Source organism: Aotus nancymaae, unplaced genomic scaffold, assembly GCF_030222135.1.
Source record: "Aotus nancymaae isolate 86718 unplaced genomic scaffold, 86718_ANA_hifiasm-v0.15.2.pri h1tg000007l, whole genome shotgun sequence".
NCBI lineage: Eukaryota > Metazoa > Chordata > Mammalia > Primates > Aotidae > Aotus > Aotus nancymaae.
In genome coordinates this window covers 16356801-16378388 of record NW_026988418.1, presented here as the reverse complement: position 1 = coordinate 16378388, position 21588 = coordinate 16356801, and the positions used below count along the sequence as shown (strand labels likewise).

Genomic DNA, 21588 nt, shown 5'->3' with positions numbered 1-21588 from the left:
GTCGGTCATTAGAGAAATGCAAATCAAAACCACATTGAGATACCATCTCACACCAGTTAGAATGGCGATCATTAAAAAATCTGGAGACAACAGATGCTGGAGAGGATGTGGAGAAATAGGAACACTTTTACACTGTTGGTGGGAGTGTAAATTAGTTCAACCATTGTGGAAGACAGTGTGGCGATTCCTCAAGGACCTAGAAATAGAAATTCCATTTGACCCAGCAATCTCATTACTGGGTATATATCCAAAGGATTATAAATCGTTCTACTATAAGGACACATGCACACGAATGTTCATTGTAGCACTGTTTACAATAGCAAAGACCTGGAACCAACCCAAATGCCCATCGATGATAGACTGGACAGGGAAAATGTGGCACATATACACCATGGAATACTATGCAGCCATCAAAAATGATGAGTTCGTGTCCTTTGTAGGGACATGGATGAACCTGGAAACCATCATTCTCAGCAAACTGACACAAGAACACAAAATCAAACACTGCATGTTCTCACTCATAGGCAGGTGTTGAACAATGAGAACACAGGGAGGGAAGCATCACACACTGGGGTCTGTTGGGGGGTGGAAATAGGGGAGGGACAGTGTGGGGTGGGGAGTTGGGAAGAGATAGCATGAGGAGAAATGCCGGATATAGGTGATGGGGAGGAAGGCAGCAAATCACACTGCCGTGTGTGTACCTATGCAACAATCTTGCATGTTCTTCACATGTACCCCAAAACGTAAAATGCAATTAAAAATAAATAAATAAATCCCTGAAAAAAAAAATCACTTCAGTCCAAATGATAACAACTAATATTTATTGGGCACTTGCTGTGGTATGCATTGTGTTAAGCATTTCACATGTGTTTACTCTTTTAATCCTCACAACCATTCTAAAAGGTAGGTACCATGCATTACAGATAAGAAAAGTAGGATAGAGAGATAAGCAACTAACCCAAGGGCACAGAGCTAATAAGTGATGAAGTTGAAACTTTAGTCTAGCTCTGGAGTCAACTCACAAGGGACCTTTTATGCCCTGCAGTGCTGGTCTGGGCTTTATCCTGAAGACAGTGTTTTTGTTTGTTTTGTTTTTGAGACAGAGTTGCCCAGGCTAGAGTGCAATGCTGCGGTCTAGGCTTACCACAGCCTCTGCCTCCATAGTTCAAGTGATTCTCCTGCCTCAGCCTCCCAAGTAGCTGGGATTACAGGCATGCACCACCACATCCAGCTAATTTTGTATTTTTAGTAGATATGGGGTTTTTCCATGTTGGTCAGGCTGGTCTCAAACTCCCAACCTCAGGTGATCTGCCTGCCTCAGCCTCCCAAAGTGCTGGGATTACAGGCAGGAGCAGCTTCCCCCCACCATGTTTGTTTTTTGAGACAAGGTCTTGCTCTGTCACCCAGGCTGGAGTACAGTGGTTCCATCACAACTTACTGCAGCCTCAACTACCCTGACTCAAGCAATCCTCCCACCTCAGTACCCCCTCTCCCCACAGTAGCTGGGACTACAGGCACACACCACCAAGCTAAGCTAATTTTTGTATTTTTTGTAGAGATAGGATTTTATCATATTGCCCAGGCTGGTCTCAAACTCCTGGGCTCAGTGATGCTCCTGCCTCAGACTTCCAAAGTGCTGCATTACAGGTGTGAGCCACCGTGCCTGGCCAACAATGTTTCTTAAAGTGAGACTGGAATAAAACAACAATCAGATACCACTATTTATTAGAATGGCAAAAATCCAAAACACTGACAACACCGAATGCTGGCAAGAATACGGAGCAATAGGAAGTTTGGCAATTTCTTTCAAAACTAAACGTGTACAGGCTGGGTATGGTGGCACACACCTGTAATCCCAGCACTTTGGGAGGCCGAGGTGGGTGGATCATTTCAAGTTAGGAGTTCGAGACCACCCTGGTAAACATGGTGAAACTCTCTCTCTATTAAAAATACTAAAATTAGTTGGTCATGGTGGCCAGCACCTGTAATCCCAGCTACTAGGGAGGCTGAGGCAGGAGGCAGAAGTTGCAGAGCAAGACTCCATCTGAAAAAGAAGGAAGGAAGGAAGGAAAGAAGGGAGGGAGGGAGGGAGGGGAGGGGAGGGGAGGGGGAGGGGAAGAAGGGGGGAGGGGGGGAGGGGGAGGGGGGAAGGGGGATGGGAGGGGGAGGGGGAGGGAGGGAAAGAAGGAGGGGGGAAGGGAGGGAGGAAAGGAAGGAAGGAAGGAGGGAAGGAGGGAGGGAAGGAGCGAGCAAAAATAAAGCTCATACACACAAAATACATGTACAAATTAGCAATAGCACTCCTTGGCATTTACCCAAAGAAGCTGAAAAATTATGTCCATATAGGCTGGGCACAGTGGCTCACACCTGTAATCCCAGCACTTTCAGAGGCCAAGGCAGGTGGATCACAAAGTCAGGAGATCGACACCATCCTGGCCAACATTGTGAAACCCCATATCTACTAAAAATACAAAATTAGCTGGATATGGTGGTGCATGCCTGCAATCCCAGCTACTCAGGAGGCTAAGGCAGGAGAATCACTTGAACTAGGGAGTTGAAGGTTGCAGTGAGCCAAGAATGCACCACTGCACTCCAACCTGGACAACAGAGCAAGACTCCATCTAAAAAAAAAAAAAATTATGTCCATATAAAAACCTACAAATGGATGTTTTTGTTGTTGTTTTGCTTTGTTGAGATGGGCTCTCACTCTGTTGCCCGGCTGGAGTGCAGTGATGTGATCATAGCTCACTGCAACTTCAACTTCCCAGGCTCGAGCAATCCTCCCACCTCAGCTTCCTGAGTAGCTTAGATCACAGGTGCTTATAATCACACAGTGAGACCAACTAGCATGATTCTGAAACAAGTCAAGACAGAAGCAAATTTTTAAATTTTTTTTGTAGAGATGGAAGGCCAGGCGTGGTGGCTCACGCCTGTAATCCCAGCATTTTGGGAGGCCAAGGTGGGTGGATCACTTGAGGTCAGGAGTTCAAGACCAGCCTGGCCAACATGGTGAAACCTCATCTTTAAAAATAAAGAAAAAAAAATTAAAAAAAAAAAAAACAGGAACTTTATCTTTTTCATTTTTGCATCTCTAGCATATAAACCATAGACTATTTACTGAATATATGTTTCAATGATAAATTACAACAGTAATACACGGTAGAGATGGCATGGAAACAGTATGAGATTTTAAGTAAGGCAGTTCAAAAAACTTAAAAGCTGCACGAAATAAATTACTTAGCCCCCTGAGCCTCAGAGTCAGATAACTGAATGGATATAATAATCCATTACATGGTAAAAATTAAATAAAATAATGTAATATTTTTCTTTTTTTTTTTTTGAGACGGAGTTTCGCTCTTGTTACCCAGGCTGGAGTGCAATGGTGCGATCTCGGCTCACCGCAACCTCCGCCTCCTGGGTTCAAGCCATTCTCCTGCCTCAGCCTCCCAAGTAGCTAGGACTACAGGCGCGCGCCACCGTGCCCAGCTAATTTTTGTATTTTTAGTAGAGGCGGGGTTTCACCTTGTTGACCAGGATGGTCTTGATCTCTTGACCTCGTGATCCACCTGCCTCGGCCTCCCAAAGTGCTGGGATTATAGGCGTGAGCCACCGTGCCCAGCCTGTAATATTTTTCAAACTGAAATTTGTACTTACTAGATTATGACCAAATCAGTTTAATAGGTTGTGAGCAGCATTTTTGTTTTTTTTGAGACAGAGTCTCACTCCCATTGCTCAGGCTGGAGTGCGGTGGCTCAAACTGCAGGGCTCACTGCAGTCTCAACTTCCCAGGCTCAGGTGATCCTCCCATCTCAGCCTCACAAGCAGTTGGGACAAGTATGTGCCACTATGCCCAGCTAATTTTTTGTACTTTTAGTAGAGATGGGGTTTTGCCAATATTGCCCAGGCTGGTCTCAAATCCTGGGATCAAGAGATACACCTGCCTCAGCCTCCTAAAGTGCTGAGATTTCAGGCATGAGCCACCACACTCAGCCAAGCAGCTTTTTTTTTAATATATCGGTTAGGAATACCAAGAGTTCATCACACATAATAAGTGTTGCTTTAACTAATTGTTTCAGTTGTTACAAATAAGCTTTGTATGTGTGTACTGGATAGGGATATATTCCATGAAATTACCATACATAAAAGTACTAGAAAACTGAAGTGCTAAATTATATGTTCTGACTATAAGGGCACCGGAATTTCAAAAAAAGGTGACCAGTGTAACTTAGAGCAGTCTGAGGGAGTTTTAAGAAGGTATAGGACTTGGTCTAGTTCTTGACAGATAAGTAGAATTTAAATAGATGAAAAGAGGGTATATCAGGAGATAGGCAGCATAAGCAAAGGGTCTGACTTGCTGTCTGCCAGATGGCAGCTGTGACTTAGTTGTGTTAAAACCTGTTGACATCCACCATAGGAATTCCAACTCATTTCCTACAGTGAATAATAAAACCTCTTTAAGAGAACTTCAGATTGTCAAATTCAGCTATTTAAATTAAGAAACATAACAGAGGAACCCCATCAGTTGAGATTATCAATGGAACTTTAAAGTATTACCTAGGCTGGGCACTGTGGCTCATGCTGGTAATCCCAATACTTTGGACAGCTGAGGCAGGTGAATCACCTGAGGCCAGGAGTTTGAGACCAGTCTGGCCAACATGGTGAAACCCTGTCTCTACTAAAAATACAAAAATTAGCTGGGCGTGGTGGCACACACCTGTAATCTCAGCTGCTCAGGAGGCTGAGGCATGAGAATTTCTTGAACCCAAGAGGTGGAGGTTACAGTGAGCTGAGATCACGCCACTGCATTCCATCCTGGGCAACAGAACGAGAATCTGTGTCAAAAAATAAAATAAATAAAAATACAAAAATAATTAGTTGGGTATAGTGGTGCACACCTGTAATCCCACCTACTCAGGAAGCTGAGCAGAATTGCTTGAATCAGGGAGGCAGAGGTTGCAGTGAGCTGAGATCGCCCCACTGCACTTCAGACTGGGGAACAGAGTGAGACTCTGTCTCAAAAAAATAAAAATAAACTATTGGCTGGTCGCAGTGACTCACATCTGTAATCCCAGCACTTTGGGAGGCCGAGGCGGGTAGATCACAAGATCAGGAATTCGAGACCAGCCTAGTCAAGATGGTGAAACCGTGTTTCTACTAAAAATACAAAAATTAGCCGAGTGTGGTGGCGGGCGCTTGTAATCCCTGCTACTTGGTGGGCTGAGGCAGGAGAATCACTTGAACCCAGGAGGTAAAGGTTGCAGTGAGCCAAGATCGTGTCACTGCACTCGAGCCTGGGCAACAGAGCAAGACCCCGTCTCAAATAAATAAATAAATAAATAAATAAAAAGTATTACTTAGGCCGGGCGTGATGGCCCACACTTGTAATCCTAGCACTTTGGGAGGCCGAGGGGGGTGGATCACCTGAGGTCAGAAGTTCAAGACCAGCCTGGCCATCATGGTGAAACCCCATCTTTAAAAAAAAAAAAAGAAAGAAAGAAAGAAATAAAATGATCCAAGCCCAGCATCGTGGCTCACACCTGTAATCCCAGCACTTTGGGAGGCTGAGGCAGATGGATCACCTGAGGTGATGAGTTCGAAACCAGCCTGGCCAACATAGTGAAACCCTGTCCCTACTAAAAATACAAAAAATTAGCTGAGTGTGGTGGTGGGCATCTGTAATCCCAGCTACTAGGGAGGCTGAGGCAGGAGAATCGCTTGAACCCAGGAGGCGGAGGTTTCAGTGAGCCAAGATCATGCCATTGCACTCCAGACTGGGCAGCAAGAGCAAAATTGCCCCCCGACCAAAAAGAAAAAAAAAAAGAATAAAAAAAAAAAGTATTACTTAGTAGTGAAATCTTGTCTCTACAAAAAAAAAAAAAAAAAAATCTTTTAATTAGCCAGTTATGTTAGCGTGCCTGTAGTCCTAGCTACTTGGGAGGATCGCTTGAGTCCAGGAGTTCAAGGCTGCAGTGAGCTATGATTGCACCACTGCATTCCCATCTGGTTGACAGAGCAAAACCCTATCTTAAAAACAAACAAACAAAAAAGTGTTGCCTAGTCAATATTTCTCCCTCCTGCATTAAACTCTGCCCCAAGGTCCAGAAGACCAGACCCATAGGAAAGTACACTGGCCAAACAGACAAATCATTAATGGCACTACCCAAACTCCCCACCTCTTCCCTCTGAACTGTAACACACCCCCCGACCTCTACCACCCAACTTGAGGAAAAAGAAATACATCCATTTCCCAAAGGTTTAGACAACTGTGCTTTCCCACACAGCCCATATAATCAGACATTCAACAGCCAGACAATGGTTTGACTGCGTTAATATCTTACTTCCAAAGATTTTACTGTCCACCTGTTTTAGAAGCCCCATCTTCTGTGAAACACTAGGATGATGTCCTTCTGCTTCATAAGGTATTGGTCCATTTTTCCATTTACATGGGTATTTTTGGTTTTTGTTTTTTTGACACAAGGACGGACTCTATGGCCCAGGCTAGGGTGCAGTGGCATGATCTCAGCTCACTGCAACCTCCATCTCTCAGGCTCAAGCAATCCTCCCACCTTAGCCTCCCCAGTAGCTGGGATTACAGGCGTGGGCCAGGCTAATTTTTGTATTTTTAGTAGAGATGGGGTTTTACCATGTTGGTAAGGCTGGTCTCGAACTCCTGATCTCAGGTGATAATGCCTGCCTCGGCCTCCCAAAGTGCTCCCAAAAGGATTACAGGCATGAGCGACTGCGCCTGGCCTATTTACATGTTGAATTGGATTATGCATGTTCAGCCCACTGGTAAGATAATAAATATTTTAGGGCTGTTTTCTCAGAAACAGAACTCTCCCTAGGAACTCTTTCACAAAGCATATCCGTTTAGATTGTTCAACTAACATTCACTAAGGGTCTTCAAGCATCAGGAACGCTCAGGGGGAGGAGCACAGCAATGAATAAGGCAGTCACCCAGCCTGGAGGAGCTGCCATGCTAACGGGGCACGCAGACGCACACAGAGCTTCAGAAATGCAGAGCACAGTAAGTGCAGGACAGAGGTAAGCACAGTGCAAGGCTCTGGGGGAAAGTCAGGAGGATCCGAGGCGCCCTGGAGAAGATTCGATCTGAATGGATCTTTTCAGGATGCACAAAAGTTAACCAGGTGAAGATACACGGTACAAACAGAACAGAAGCAAAGCTACAGGGGCATCAGACAACAGCGTCCGGGGGAAACGAAAGGCAGTTTGGCATTAAGAAAGCATGCGAGCGGTGAGGGGCAGCGTCTAGGTCCCAAGCAGTCACTGGAGGGACAGGGGGAGGCCGGACTCTGCCACTCGGGCCGAGGCGGGGGGCATCAGCAGCGTTTCTCCTCGCCATCCACATCTGGAGCTGTCTCTACCAGGCTCCTGTGGGGGCTCTGTTCCTGGGAGGGCCGAGCAGGCTGCATTTGCGACCTGTCTCGCTCCGCGGCAAGCCAGCCCACACACCTCGGGACTCCGCTCAGAATCTAAAGAGGAGAGATCCTCGGGTTATCTCGAGGTTGCTTCATGACCTCGGACCAGAAGAAAAGGGAAGAAGGAAGCAGAAAGCCGCAGGAACCAGAGACGCTATAACCCCAGAGATTCCGCAGATCACAAGACACCGAGTCGCCACGCCGATGCCCCACGCGCGGAGCAGCCGGAGCTGGGAGACAGGAAGAGCAGCGAAATCCAGGCACCGACCGCCTCCGAGCTTCAGCGGGCCAGCGGAGCCGCCGCTCGGTTTACCTTGGTCATGCCAACCCCCACCACGAACACCCGGCGTAGCGGCGCTGACTCCTGCAGGGAAGAGAGCATGGCTGCGCCAGTGCCGGACGCGAGCAGGCACCACGGACAACTGCCGCGACTGGCAGGAGGAGGCGGAACCAAATATCTCTCAGGCCCGAAGTTAGGGCCGCGGGCGGCAGCACAGGCGCGTGCGCGGGAGCGGGGGCGGGGGCGGGGGCGGGGCGGGGACAGGGGGGCGGGGACAGGGGCGGGGCGCCGCGCCTGAGGGGCTGGGAGCGTTCGCGAGCCCGCGGCTGCCGAAGCCCTAATTTGCAGACCTGGGCGTGGGACTGAGTCAGCCGGTCCCATCTCTGAGTCTGTGCCTTGGTTCTGTACGGTGAGCGGGAGTAGGTCTGCAGTGGCGCCTGAGACTGAGAGGAGGGGTTGACCGGAAAGCGAATTCACGAAGGGGGATCCTGAGGAGATCCTCTGGAGTTCGTGTTAGAATTGGCCTGTGTCCTGTTACCCGTGGCAGTTGTGAGAGTGAATTCATGAATTAAAACTCACAGGACACCAAAAAAGTGGGGATGGGCAGGATCTCACACATGGATACAGTGTCTAAATCAAAAAGCCCAGGCTCCGTCACCAGCTACCTGACCTTCTTTTTTAATTTTGTCAACAAAAGTTCTCCGAAAAGGAATTTGGAGGACTGAGACTTTATTCCAGCAAACCGGGGAGAAACCGCCTTCCACGTTTGTTTGTTTGAGACGGAATCTCTCTCTGTCACCGGGCTGGAGTGCAGTGGCGTGATCTCGGCTCACTGAAACCTCCGCCTCTCGGGTTCAAGCGATTCTCCTGCCTCAGCCTCCCGAGTAGCTGAGATTGAGTAGCTGGAATTATAGGCGCGCACCCCCACACCCAGCTAATGTTTGTATTTTTAGTAGAGACGGGGTTTCACCATGATGGCTAAGATGGTCTCGATCTACTGACCTTGTGATCCCCCCACCTCGGCCTCCCAAAGTGCTGGGATTACAGGCTTGAGCTACCGCGCCCGGCCTATTTTTACTTTTGAGAAGGTCTCACTCTGTTGCCCAGGTTAGAGTGTGTGATGTGATCATAGCTCACTCAAACTCCCGGGTTCAAACGATTCTCCTGCCTCGATCTCCCAAGTAGCTGGGACTACAAGCGTGAACCACCATGCCTGGCTAATATTTATTTATTTATTTATTTATTTTTGAGATGGAGTATCGCTCAGTAGCCCAGGATGGAGTGCAGTGGTGTGATCTCAGCTCACTGCAACCTCCACCTCTCAAGTTCAAGCGATTCTCCTGCCTTTGCCTCCCAAGTAGCTGGGATTACAAGCACCCACCACCACACCAGGCTAATTTGTGTTGTTGTTGTTTTTCGAGATGGAGTCTCACTCTGTCACCAGGCTGCAGTGTAGTGGCCTCTGCTCACTGCAACCTCCGCCTCCTGGGGTTCAAGCAATTCTCCCTGCCTCAGCCTCTCGAGTAGCTTGGATTACAGGCACCTGCTACCACGCGCAGCCTTTTTTGTATTTTTAGTAGAGGTGGGGTTTCAGCCTGTTGGCCAGACTGGTCTTGAACTCCTGACCGCAAGTGATCTGCTCTTCTCGGCCTCCCAAAGTGCTGGGATTACAGGAGTAAGCCACCACACCTGGCCAATTTTTTTTTTTTTTTTTTTAGTACAGATGAAGTCTTACTGTGTTGTTCAGGCTGGTCTCAAACTGCTGGGCTCAAGCGATCCTCTCAACTAGCCTTCCAAAGTGCTGGAATGACAGTCCTGAGCCACCACATCTGGCCTTTTATTTTAGAGTTGAGGTCTCGCTATGTTGCCCAGAATGGGCCTGAACTCCTGGGCTCAAGTAATCCTCCCACCTCACCTCAGCCTCCCAAGTAGCTGGGACTACCGGTACATGCTACTGTGCCTCACTTACTTTGTTATTTTAAAAACTGGGCACCAGACTTCCTCTTAGGAGAAGAACTTCCTTCAGGTAGTTTATTAGTTTTCTAAAGCTGTCATAACAAAATGCAATAAACTGGGGGACTTAACAGAAATCCATTTTCTCCTAATTCTGGAGGCTATGAGTCCAAAATCATGGTGTCAGCAAGTGTTGGTTTCATCTGAGGCCTCTCTAGGCTTATAGATGACTGTCTTCTGTCTGTGTCTTCATGTGATGCTCCCGCTGTACCTATCCATGCTCAAATGTTTTCTTGTTCTTCTCTTCCTCCTCCTCCTCCTTCTTCTTCTTCATCTTCTTCGTCTTCCACTTCTTTTTCTTCTTCTTCTTCTTCTTTTTAAGATGGAGTTTTGCTCTTGTTGCCCAGGCTAGAGTGCAACGGTGCGATCTTAGCTCACTGCAAACCTCCACCTCCCAAGTTCAAGCAATTATCCTGCTTCAGCCTCCTGAGTAGCTGGGATTACAGGCACCCACCACCACACCCAGTTAAAATTTTTATTTTTTGTAGAGACAGGGTTTCCCCATGTTGGCCAGGCTGGTCAACAACTCCTGACCTCAGGTGATCTGAACACCTCAGCCTCCCAAAATGCTGAGATTACAGGCGTGAGCCACCACACCTGGCCAATGGTTTCTTCTTTTAAGGACACCAGTTGTACTGGATTAGGACCCACCCTTATCTCATTTTAATTTAATTGCTTCTTTATAAAGACCTCACCTCCAAATATAGTCACATTCTGATGTACTGGGGGGTTAAGACTTCAATATGTAAATTTGGTGACAGGGAGGGACACATTTTAGCCTGTATGGGTTAGCATTAACCTGTTCATTTTATATTATTTATTTTTTTTAGACAGGATCTGACTCTGTTGCCCAGGCTAGAGTGCAGTGGCAGGATCTCTGCTGACTGCAGCCCTGACCTCCCAGGTTCAAGTGATCCCATCTCAGCATCCCAAGTAGCTGGGACTACAGGTGTGTACCACCATGCTGGGCTAATTTTTAAATATTTTTTGTAGAGATAAGGTTTCACGATATTGCCCAGGCTGATCTCAAACTCCTAGGCTCAAGCCATCCTCCCACCTTGGTCTCACAAAGTGCTGGGATTATAGACGTGAGCTACAGCACCTGGTTGCATTAACCTCTTTAAAGTATGAAATTAAATCAAACCTAAAGCTGTTGGACTCTAAATTATTTCAAGTCTTGAGAGAGATGTGGCTATGTGGCCTGAGTGATGCAGCACGCAGCTGCAACTTCTGCTTTTTCCTATAAATCATTAGGAAAAACCTTGTGGCATCAGAGATAAGACCCCCTCAGATCCTCCTCACAGAACATTAAAGCACTCTTCCTTGGAATGTAGCAAGCTATAACCAATGAAATCACTGTAATGTATATACTGGCCTTGTATGGAAAATACTGTAACCCTGCTAAACCTCTCTGCTTCCACCTACATGAGTAAAACCTTAACTCCCCCATTTTGGAGCATTGGCCCCATTCTTTTGCAGTCTGTATTTCCTGGATGGGTTTTGTTGTTGTTGTTGTTGTTGTTTTTGAGACGGAGTTTCGCTCTTGTTACCCAGGCTGGAGTGCAATGGCGCTATCTCGGCTCACCGCAACCTCTGCCTCCTGGGTTCAAGCGATTCTCCTGCCTCAGCCTCCTGAGTAGCTAGGACTACAGGTGTGTGCCACCATGCCCAGCTAATTTTTGTATTTTTTAGTAGAGACGGGGTTTCACCTTGTTGACCAGGATGGTCTCGATCTCTTGACCTCGTGATCCACCCACCTTGGCCTCCCAAAGTGCTGGGATTATAGGTGTGAGCCACCGCGCCTGGCCCCTTGGATGGTTATTATCAAACGTTGTGCTCCAATAAACTCAATACTTAATATTTTCTGAGTCTCATTATTTAAGATTGACAAAAGTATGAGAGGTGAAGTCCCCTAATTCCTCCCCAACTTTTCTGTAAAATCTATAACATGCAGCCTCATGTCCTTGATCCTTTAGGGAATGAAGGAATTAAAGTTGTGTCCAATAGGTTACAGAAAGGTACATGGAGGGATGGCCAGGTGATCCATAATCTGAATTAATTCACTAGACACAGGGACATAGAGTTGGAAGTGACCAGAATAGATACAAACCCTAATTATTAGCCAGCCACGTGTGCACACCGGTAGTTCCAGCTATTCAGGGCTGAGGTGGGAAGATCACCTAATCCTAGGAGGTTGAGGCTGTGGTGAACCATGATCGTGCCACACTGCACTCCAGCCTGGGTGACAGAGTGAGACGCTATCTCAAAATAATAATAATAATAATATTGAAAGACACAGGGAGGAACTCAGAGTTTCCCATTAGATACAGGAAGGGGATTAGAGCTCAGTTTTGTTTAAATTTTAATGGACATAGGCTGGATGTGGTGGCTCATGCCTGTAATTCCAGCACTTTGGGAGGCCAAGGTGGGCAGATCAACTGAGGTCAGGAGTTTGAGACCAGCTTGACCAACATGGTGAAACCCCGTCTCTACCAAAAAATAGAAAAGTTAGCTAGGCATTGGTGGCACATGCCCGCAGTCTCAGCTGCTTGGAAGGCTGAGGTGGGAGAATCGCTTGAATCAGGGAGGTAGAGGTTGCAGTGAGCTGAGATTGCACCACTGCACTCCAGCCTGGGCAACAGAGTAAGACACTTTCTCAAAACAAAACAAAACAAAAAAATGTAATGGGCATAGTAATGACTTCAGCAAGCTGGAAGATTTTGGTGATAATCAAAATAACTACTACTGTTAACAGTGAAGGGTCTTGACTATGAGCTGTCCAGGTTCTTGGCATGTTGAACAGATAATTGGGGAAAATGCACAAACAAAGCAATGGAAGATGAAATCATATATTTACTGAAGTGAAAGTATACTCCACAGAGTGGGAGCAGGCCGCAGCAAGCAGCTCAAGAGCCCTGGTTGCAAAATCTTCTAGGGTTTAAGTCCCTTTAGAGGTTTCCTATTGGTTACACCCTATGTATATGAAGACTTCGTGATATGGTTCAGCTGTGTCCTCACCCAAAATCTCACCTTGAATTCTAATGATCCCCACAGCTCAAGGGCAGGACCAGGTGAACATAATAGAATAATGGAGGCAGTTTCCCCCATACTGTCCTTGTGAGAGTGAATGAGCTCTCATGTGATCTGATGGGGGTTTTTTTGTTTTTCTTTTTGTTTTGTTTATTTTTTGAGATGGGGTCTCGCTCTGCTGCTAGGCTAGAGTGCAATGGCACCTGGCCTATTAGGAAATTTTTTTACTACTGATTTAATAATCTGTGTACTACTTATAGGTTTATTCAGATTTTCTATTTCTTTGTGATTTAGTATTGGTGAATTTTGTCATTCTAGGAATTGTTCCTTTCATCTGGATTTTCCTATTTTTTGGCATACAATTATTCCTACTACTCTCTTATAATCCTTGTCATTTCTATAGAACTTGTAGCAATCCCCCACTTCTATTTCTGATTTTAGTGACTTAAGTCTTCACTCTTTTTTTCTTAGTTCATCTAGCTAAAGTTTTCTTGATTTTGTTAATCTTTTCAAAGAATAAACTTTTGATGTTATTAATTTTCTGTTGTTTTTCTACTCTCTATTTCATTGATCTTTGCTCTAATCTTTGTTATTTCCTTCTAAAGCTTTGGGTTTAGTTTGTTTTTCTAGTTCCTTAAGTTGCAAAATTTGGTGGTTGATTTTACATCTTTCTTTTTTTTGAGAGGGAGGAAGAGAGGGAGGGAGGGAGGAAGAGAGGAAGAAGCAATTTTACGTCTTTCTTCTTTCTTTCTTTCTTTTTTGAGACTGAGTCTCACTCTGTCACCCAGGCTGGAATGCAGTGGCGCAATCTCAACTCACTGCAACCTCCACCTCCCAGGTTCAAGCGATTCTCCTGCCTCAGACTCCCAAGTAGCTGGGATTGCTGGTGCCCACCACCATGCCCAGCTAATTTTTGCATTTTCCGTAAAGACGGGTTTTCACCATGTTGGCCAGGCTGGTCTCGAACTCTTGACCTCAAATGATCCGACTGCCTCAGCTTCCCAAAGTGCTGGGATTACAGGCATGAGCCACCACACCTGGCCTGTTCTATCCATTTTTGAGAGTGAAATATTAAAGTCTCCAACAATTATTGTAGAATTGTTTCTCCATTCAATTCTCTCCGTTTTTGCTTCCTATATTTTGATGATCTGTCATTGGTGTATAAATGTTTGTAATAGTAATACCTTTTTGCTGTATTTAATATTTTATTCATATATACTGTTCTTCATTGTCTCTTGTAAACTTTTAAAATTTAAAGTGTATTTGCCTGACATTACTATAGCCATTCCTGCTCTTTTTTGGTTACTATTGCATGGAATATCTTTTTCCGTCCTTTCACTTTCAACCTATTTATGTCTTTGAATCTAAAGTGAGCCTCTTGTAGACATTATATAGTTGGATCATTTTTTTTAGATTTTTTTGCTTTTATTATTACTTTTAATTGGCACATAGTAGTTAGTGAATGAAAATGTAAATAAGACACCAACCTCTCCAGATGAGATGGACTTTCTGTGGCTGATAGTGACACCAAATAAGATAATAGGAATCCAGTGGCCATGGTGAGTGAAAGAAGGGCATTCATGCACTTGTTATTCTCAGATAGGGTAGCCCCAAACAAACATCCTGTTTGCATCTCTGAGCTAAGAGGGTTACTATAATGGGAGCTAAAGGAGTTCCTATAATGGGAGGGTTCCTACAGGGTTCCTATAATGTGACCTGAAAACTCTTCCCACTAGCCTGAAAGGAGCACTCAACAGATACTCCTGGTTTTTAGACTTAGAAACTGTAAGGCCAGCTGCCTCACCGGGAGTTAAATGGACACACTTATCTCTCCCCATGCCGGCCTCTCCATGCTGACACACTTATCTCTACCCATGCTGGCCTCTCTATGCTGACTCCCCACACCCACTCCTATCTGTTCTCGCTATGCAGGCTCCACACACCCACTCCTGCATTCCTCACTCGACCCCTTCAAAATTTAAAAAGCCCACCAAAGATTTGTCCAACAGCAGCTTAACATTGACCTCCCCAGCCGGTCAGCCCACCAGTAGTCCCGCCTGGCAACCAATGGCAGCTCGCCCCATCAGCACCTTGACTTCCCCTCACCAATGCAACTCTCTGCTCTTTGTTTCCCTAATAATCAATCAATCCTCCTCACCAATGAAACTGTCTGCTCTTTGTTTCCCTAAAGACCAATCAATTACCTCCACTCCCTATAAAACCCCACACCCTGAGAAGCCCAGTGCAACTTCTCTGGCCCCTTCCCAGATCACGGAACCTCGCCCGGGAGCTGAATAAATTGGATTCTCATTTTCTCACACTGGCCTCAGTTTCCTCATTTTAACTCGGCAATATACCTTACAGAAACTACCCAAATATTCTTACATTTAAGTCTTTAACCCATCTTCAGTTAATTTTTTCATATGGTGAAAGGAAGAGGTCCAGTTTCAATAAGCAAACCTAGGAAATAGCATTCTGGATGTTGGCTTTGGCAATGAATTTACAACTAAGTCCCCAAAAGCAAATGCAACAAAAACAAAAATTGACAAGTGGGACCTAAAAAAAGAAAGAAAGAAAATGAAGCTTTTTCTTTTTACTCCACAGATCTCATGGTCTTTTGTTAACATTTCTTGGCAGGGAAGATGGGATACAAAGTGGCCCCAAGCTTCTTCCAAGCATTATCTTGACAAATGCATCAGCACCTGCAAAAGCCCCTTGAGTTCAACTGTCATCCACCTACACTGAGAAGAAATCAGGTAAGCCCTCTCTGATCCAAGACCTCAGATTTTTAGGTGAAAGTCTTGGAGACTTTGTTTTCTTCAGAGAGCCTGGCCCTATGGGCCCTGCAGGAAATGCTCACACTTTGTGAGGTACACTCACATTTTTGCAAGGTATGCTCATGCTTTGTGGGGTATGCTCATGTTTCTGATTTTGAGGATGTTCACATTTAAGGGCACTGGAAGGGATGCCTTCATCAGGTCAGTGCAATGGGTCAGTGCATTAGATCTAGTTTTCTCTACTGTAACTTCTGAGTACATTTGATATAACTTCTGAGTACATGAAAAACCTCCACAACCTGTATGTAGACTGTGGGCTGAAATATGGCTTTGAAGCAGTCTGAAAGAAACTCTCTGCAAGACTCCTTCTGGTTTATAATCTTCAATAAGATTGAATAAAATGAACTTTAATGCTTTAACCATTTGATGTTTTTTAATCAACAGGCCATGTTCTAGGGGAATGGTCTCTGACCAGCCACCTTCTGATACTCTGGTGGCTTTCATGTTAAAACAAACAATTAAAAACTATGGAGAAATTCCTACACTTATTTAAGGCTTTAGATTAAGTTAGCCTGGGAAAGTTCAAAGACATGCCAAGATATTTTCTGGAACTTCAGCTGGCTGCATATTATGGCCCATTCTTGTGCACATTTTTAAACGGATGGGCAACTTACATCAAGGAAAATTCAGAGCTCAAATGATCAATCTGCAACTACAGAGTTAAAATATAGAGTCTTCTAAGTTCTCTCTCTCACCACATTTTTCCGTGACTACTTTGAATCTGTAGACTTTTCTACTGATGTTGAGTTAAAACTTACTGTTTATGATATTACTAATTCAAGGCTACATGGAGATTTTGTTTTTCTTATACAATTCAGCTGGTTCTAGTTAAAATGTAAACACTCAAAATTTAACCATAAACTCATTTGAAACTGAAGGGAAAAAAAGGAGCAAAATAGGTCTTTAAAAGCAAACTGCAGTGAAAATATGTGGGCTTACTAATTCACAAACACTCATTTATTTTTAAGTCAATTTGGTGGTAGCAAGTAGATACAACAGATGCTGATATGTTCATATATGAAAACACATCTAGATACATATAAATAAAGATCTTATAGCTTTCAAAAATTTGATCCCTCATTAGATGACCTATTGGAGCAAATAAAGTTTAGCCATAAAAGCAAGTCCTAATTTTATTAAAAAAAAAAAAATCTGGATCCAACTACCCTTTATAAATCAGTGAGTTTGTATCACCATCTCATGACTAAAATTCTAAAGTGAAAGCTATATGCTCTTTATTTGTATGTGTGTATGTGTCTAGATGTGTTCACATATATGTACATATCAGTATCTGTTTTGTCTACTTGGTACCACCAAATTGACTTACAAATAAATGAGTGTTCCTAAATTAGTAAATCCAAATATTTTCCATGCTCATGTTACTTAAGTAAATCTTTAATAAATAAGCTGGGTTTAAAATTTTTGATAAAATTCAATTCTGAAATGTCTTCAGAATTGTCAGCATACATTTTTGCCTGGATTTACTGGTTTAACAGTTTTATATTTGCCTTTGCTAGATATTTTAAGGTGTCAGAGTTTGGCACAAAGTTTATAAAACTATAACTCCAGCCCAAAATATAATGATTTTTGTTTGTGTGACTTTTTGATAATCAAGTATAATTTAATATTATTAGTTTAATGAAAACAGCTGAATCTTCTGAGTTATTGCCAAAATACCCACGTATTTAATTAAGATTCTTACTTAGGTAAATACCTGATAGTCACAGGCTATAAAAGTGGTCAACCAGAAAATAACTTAAAGTGATGACTAGTTTTGTCTAATATCCCAGTTGCCATAAATAATCTAGGTAAATTTTTAAAATTAAGTAAAAGTAAAAAGAACAGCCACAAATGTCTATACATAAACTTATGTAATTTGAAATCATAAGGTTATACTAAATTAAATAATAGGGCTGAGTGCAGTGGCTCACAACTATAATCCCAGCACTTTGGGAAACTGAGGTAGGAGGATTGCTTGAGCCCAGGGGGTCAAGACTGCAGTAAACCATGATAGTGCCACTGTGCTATCCCATCTACCCACTAGCCTGGGTAACAGAGTGAGACTCTGTCTCTTAAAACAAAACAAAACAAAACAAAACAAAAAAACAAAAAAGCAAGAAAAAATAAATTCAATGATCCTAACCCTTGCCTTTTCCTGTACATAAAATAACATTTGACAAGATTAATGATTATTCCTCTGTACTCTATTACCAGCTGTACTCTCAGTCCAAAACTTTGAAAAGAGTTTTCTCTAAAGTAACTTCTGAGCACATTTGATGCAACTTCTTCTTCTTTTTTTTTTTTTTTTTTTTTTTTTTGAGACAGAGTTTCGCAATTGTTACCCAGGCTGGAGGATGCAACTTCTGAGTACGTGAAAAACCTTTACAACCTGTATGTAGGCTGTGGGCTGAAACATGGCTTTGGAGCAGTCTGATAGAAACTCTCTAGAAGACTCCTCCTGGTTTATAATCTTCAATAAGATTGAATAAAATGAACTTTAATGCTTTAACCATTTGATGTTTTTTAATTGACAGGCCAGGATTATAAGTGACTTTGGGATCTTTGATATGTCTCCCAGGTAGGAGGTTGGGGGATACAGAATGTGTACTGAATACTATTTATTGATCTACCCTTAATGAACTAAACAAGGCTGCTGCTGACCTCTGCAAAGGCAGTTTAGGCGGAGAGTGGGGTTAGAAGCCAGAGACTGATATTCACAAATATTTTTGTGAGCCAACTTATTGAGCACTAAATTGAGACTCAAGTTAAATTTACTCCCATTAAATCTGAGGCACAGGCCAGGCGCGGTGGCTCACCCCTGTAAGCCCAGCACTTTGGGAGGCCGAGGTGGGCAGATCATTTGGGGTCAGGAGTTTGAGACCAGCCTGGCCAACATGGTGAAACCCCACCTCTACTAAAAATAGAAAAAAAATAGCTGGGCGTGGTGGCACGTGCCTGTAATCCCAGCTACTCGAGAGGCTGAGACAGAAGAATCGCTTGAACTTGAAGGTGGAGGTTGCAGTGAGCCAAGATGGAGCCACTGCACTCCAGCAAGGGGACACAGCAAGACTTCGTCTCAAAAAAAAAAAAAAAAAAAAAAAAAAAAAAAAATGTGAGGCACAAATGGGAGATGAGGCAGTGAAGTTCGTGAATATACACAACGCTCAAGGGACTCATGAAATGTCATTTCATTTAAAAAATGAATTGGGAGGCCGAGGCGGGTGGATCACGAGGTCAAGAGATCGAGACCATCCTGGTCAACACGGTGAAACCCCGTCTCTACTAAAAATACAAAAATTAGCTGGGCACGGTGGCGCGTGCCTGTAATCCCAGCTACTCAGGAGGCTGAGGCAGGAGAATTGCTTGAACCCAGGAGGCGGAGGTTGCGGTGAGCCGAGATCGCGCCATTGCACTCTAGCCTGGGTAACAAGAGCGAAACTCCGTCTCAAAAAAAAAATGAAATTGAGCATATGTGCAAGCAAGGTTCACACACCCCTTTAATCACATCACCACGAGGTAGTCACTATTATTATCCCAATTTTACAAGATTAAAACACTGACGCTGGGAGGTTGACAGGGTTACCCCAAATCACACTGAGGAGCTGGGCTCCCCACCCCTGCTCAAGTCTCCCTGTGCCCAGGAGACGCGGACGGTGGCAGCAGCCCCTAGGGCCTGTAGGTGGAGCACTTGGCGAAGGCTTAGCCCGCCGCCGGAACTGCGAGCTTTCAGCGGGAGCCAAGACTGTGCGGGGCCCGAGAAACACCTTCCCTCCCATCCTGCGCCCCGATGCTGCGCGTCCTGTGCCTCCCGCGCCCCTGGAGGTCCCTTTGGGCCCGCGGCTGCGCTTCTGACGGGGCGGCCGGGGCCCCCGAGATCCAAGTGCGCGCCCTGGCGGGTCCTGACCAAGGTAAATGCGCTGGCCCGGGGGGCGCCCGGGACGCGGCTGCGACGAGGCCGGGGCCGGAGGCAACGCGGGGCGGGCAGGCAGGCCGCTCAGGGCGTTGGAAGATTTGATCCCCAGTCCCTCCCTCCCAGTTCTAGGCGCCCCAAGCTGCCCCAGGACCGAGAGGTGGACGGCCGCCTTAGTGGCTGGGGGCCTCTGGCAACCTCAATCTCCTCAAAGGCCCTTTGGGGTTCTCCGACTGCGTGGAAGGGAAGAGGGGTCTGCAAGGGTAGGACTGAGCCCTGCGCCTCCCCCACCACAGCTGGGAACATTCAAGTGCGCGTTCCCTCCCCCGCCTTGGGTCGTTGCCCCGTTGGGCGGGGGGAGGCAGCAGAACCAATCCCTCGGGACGTGCGGCGACAGCTGGGAGTCCAGCGCAGCGGTCGGAGCGAATAGGGTGCCTCTCCAGCCTTGCCCCCGCCCTGGACTGCTCGAGAACTTTTGCGTCCTTCTGGCTCCAGGGGAAAGTTCGCTGCTTCTCCGCCTTTTGGCCAAGATCAAGGGTAGTATGGAGGGGGAAGTTCGCGAGTCACTGGCGTTCCTCCAATCGCGTGTTGTGTTTTTGTTGTCGTTTGGACTTCGGGAGCATTCGATGGTGCTGATAACGCTCCTCAGTCCTCTGCTCCTAACCGTCAGGGCTAAGCGCTTCTCCTGCCTTGAGTCTCCTCCCCCATCTCCTCCCCTGTCCCCTGCGTTTGATACACAGATGACATTGTACTGTACATTTCATTGTATTGCATCGTTTTTATCGCTTGACACTAAGTTTGAAGAGGAGCTTTGCCATAAAATCCAGTTCCTTGCTCCCTGTTGCTGCCCACTATTCCCAAGTGTGCATTTACCACCCTCAGTGGACACGGACAGGCCACCTGGTGTCTCACAGCAATTATTGAGAATTACCTTGACCAGGTGGGATTGTTGGACCTTTTTTTTTTTTTTTTTTTTTTTTTTGAGGCGGAGTTTCGCTCTTGATACCCAGGCTGGAGTGCAATGGCGCGATCTCGGCTCACCGCAACCTCCGCCCCCTGGGTTCAGGCAATTCTCCTGCCTCAGCCTCCTGAGTAGCTGGGATTACAGGCACGCGCCACCGTGCCCAGCTAATTTTTTGTATTAGTAGAGACGGGGTTTCACCATGTTGACCAGGATGGTCCCGATCTCTTGACCTCGTGATCCACCCGCCTCGGCCTCCCAAAGTGCTGGGATTACAGGCTTGAGCCACCGCGCCCGGCCTGTTGGACCTTTTACCCCATGCTTAGTTCACTACCCAACTGACAACAGCTCTTACCTTAAGATAGTCAAGATTATTCTCCTCACTTTACAGAGTAAAAAACTGAGGCACAGAAGCTTAAGTTATTTGAACCAGGTCTGATTTCAAGGCCTGTGTTCTCAACCATTAGGTAATCACTGGTAATTCTAGTCATTAATCACTTCTAGTAATTCTAGGAATTACTTGTAATTCAGTGACTTCTTGTAATTCAGTGACTCAAAACACAGACTTGTACATCTGTAAATACAACATTATCATGGGTTAAAGACCTTTTGGGCTCACTTGCAAATATAGGGAATCATTTTATCCAAAAAAGAATGACAACGATCAGCAGATTAAGCCTGTGCCCCTGCCAGAGGGCACAAGGGCAGGGAAAGTCAGTGAGAGAAGGAGAGACAGAAACCAAGGTGACAGTGTGGAGGAGCCATGGGGACGAGATCACACACAGAGGCCTCACAGGGAATGAGTTGGGGTCATTTGATGTCCATGTTGGAAGCTGCGGGTTCTGCCGTCCACTGGGGCTGATGGCACCAGAGCACTATTACACTTTACCTGCTCCCCTTGAGCTTGGGGTTGGCTGGTTAACTGCTCTTCACTGCTCTTCAGCAGCTTTATTTCTCATACAGTCGTGTTGCTTTACAACAGGGCTACATTCTGAGAAATGCATCATTAGGCGATTGTGATTATTGTGGGAGCATCACAGTGTGTACCTACACAATCCTAGATGGGATATCCTTCTGCACACAGGCTACGTGGGGTATAGCCTGTTGCTCCTAGAATA

At 45.4% G+C, this 21588-nt stretch overlaps 2 protein-coding genes across 6 annotated transcripts in view; one reads left to right on the top strand and one right to left on the bottom strand.

The window, feature by feature from the left end:
- SCP2 (sterol carrier protein 2) overlaps positions 1-7876 on the bottom strand; it is a 122182-nt gene extending 114306 nt beyond the window's left edge. Inside the window, exon 1 of one of the 2 annotated variants that reach the window (XM_012434622.2) lies at positions 7753-7876. In XM_012434622.2, coding sequence (XP_012290045.2) covers positions 7753-7821 — 69 coding nt within the window. In that variant the 5' untranslated portion in view covers positions 7822-7876. The remainder of the gene's footprint in view (positions 1-7752) is intronic. The other variant, XM_012434620.2, reaches the window with a different exon arrangement.
- Positions 7877-19319: 11443 nt separating this feature from the next.
- The window catches only part of ECHDC2 (enoyl-CoA hydratase domain containing 2), a 28281-nt gene continuing 26012 nt past the window's right edge, over positions 19320-21588 (top strand). For 3 of the 4 annotated variants that reach the window (XM_012434804.3, XM_021673291.2, XM_012434802.3), the window contains exon 1: positions 19387-19507. In XM_012434804.3, coding sequence (XP_012290227.2) covers positions 19387-19507 — 121 coding nt within the window. Of the gene's footprint in view, positions 19508-21588 lie in introns of all 4 variants that reach the window. The other variant, XM_012434801.3, reaches the window with a different exon arrangement.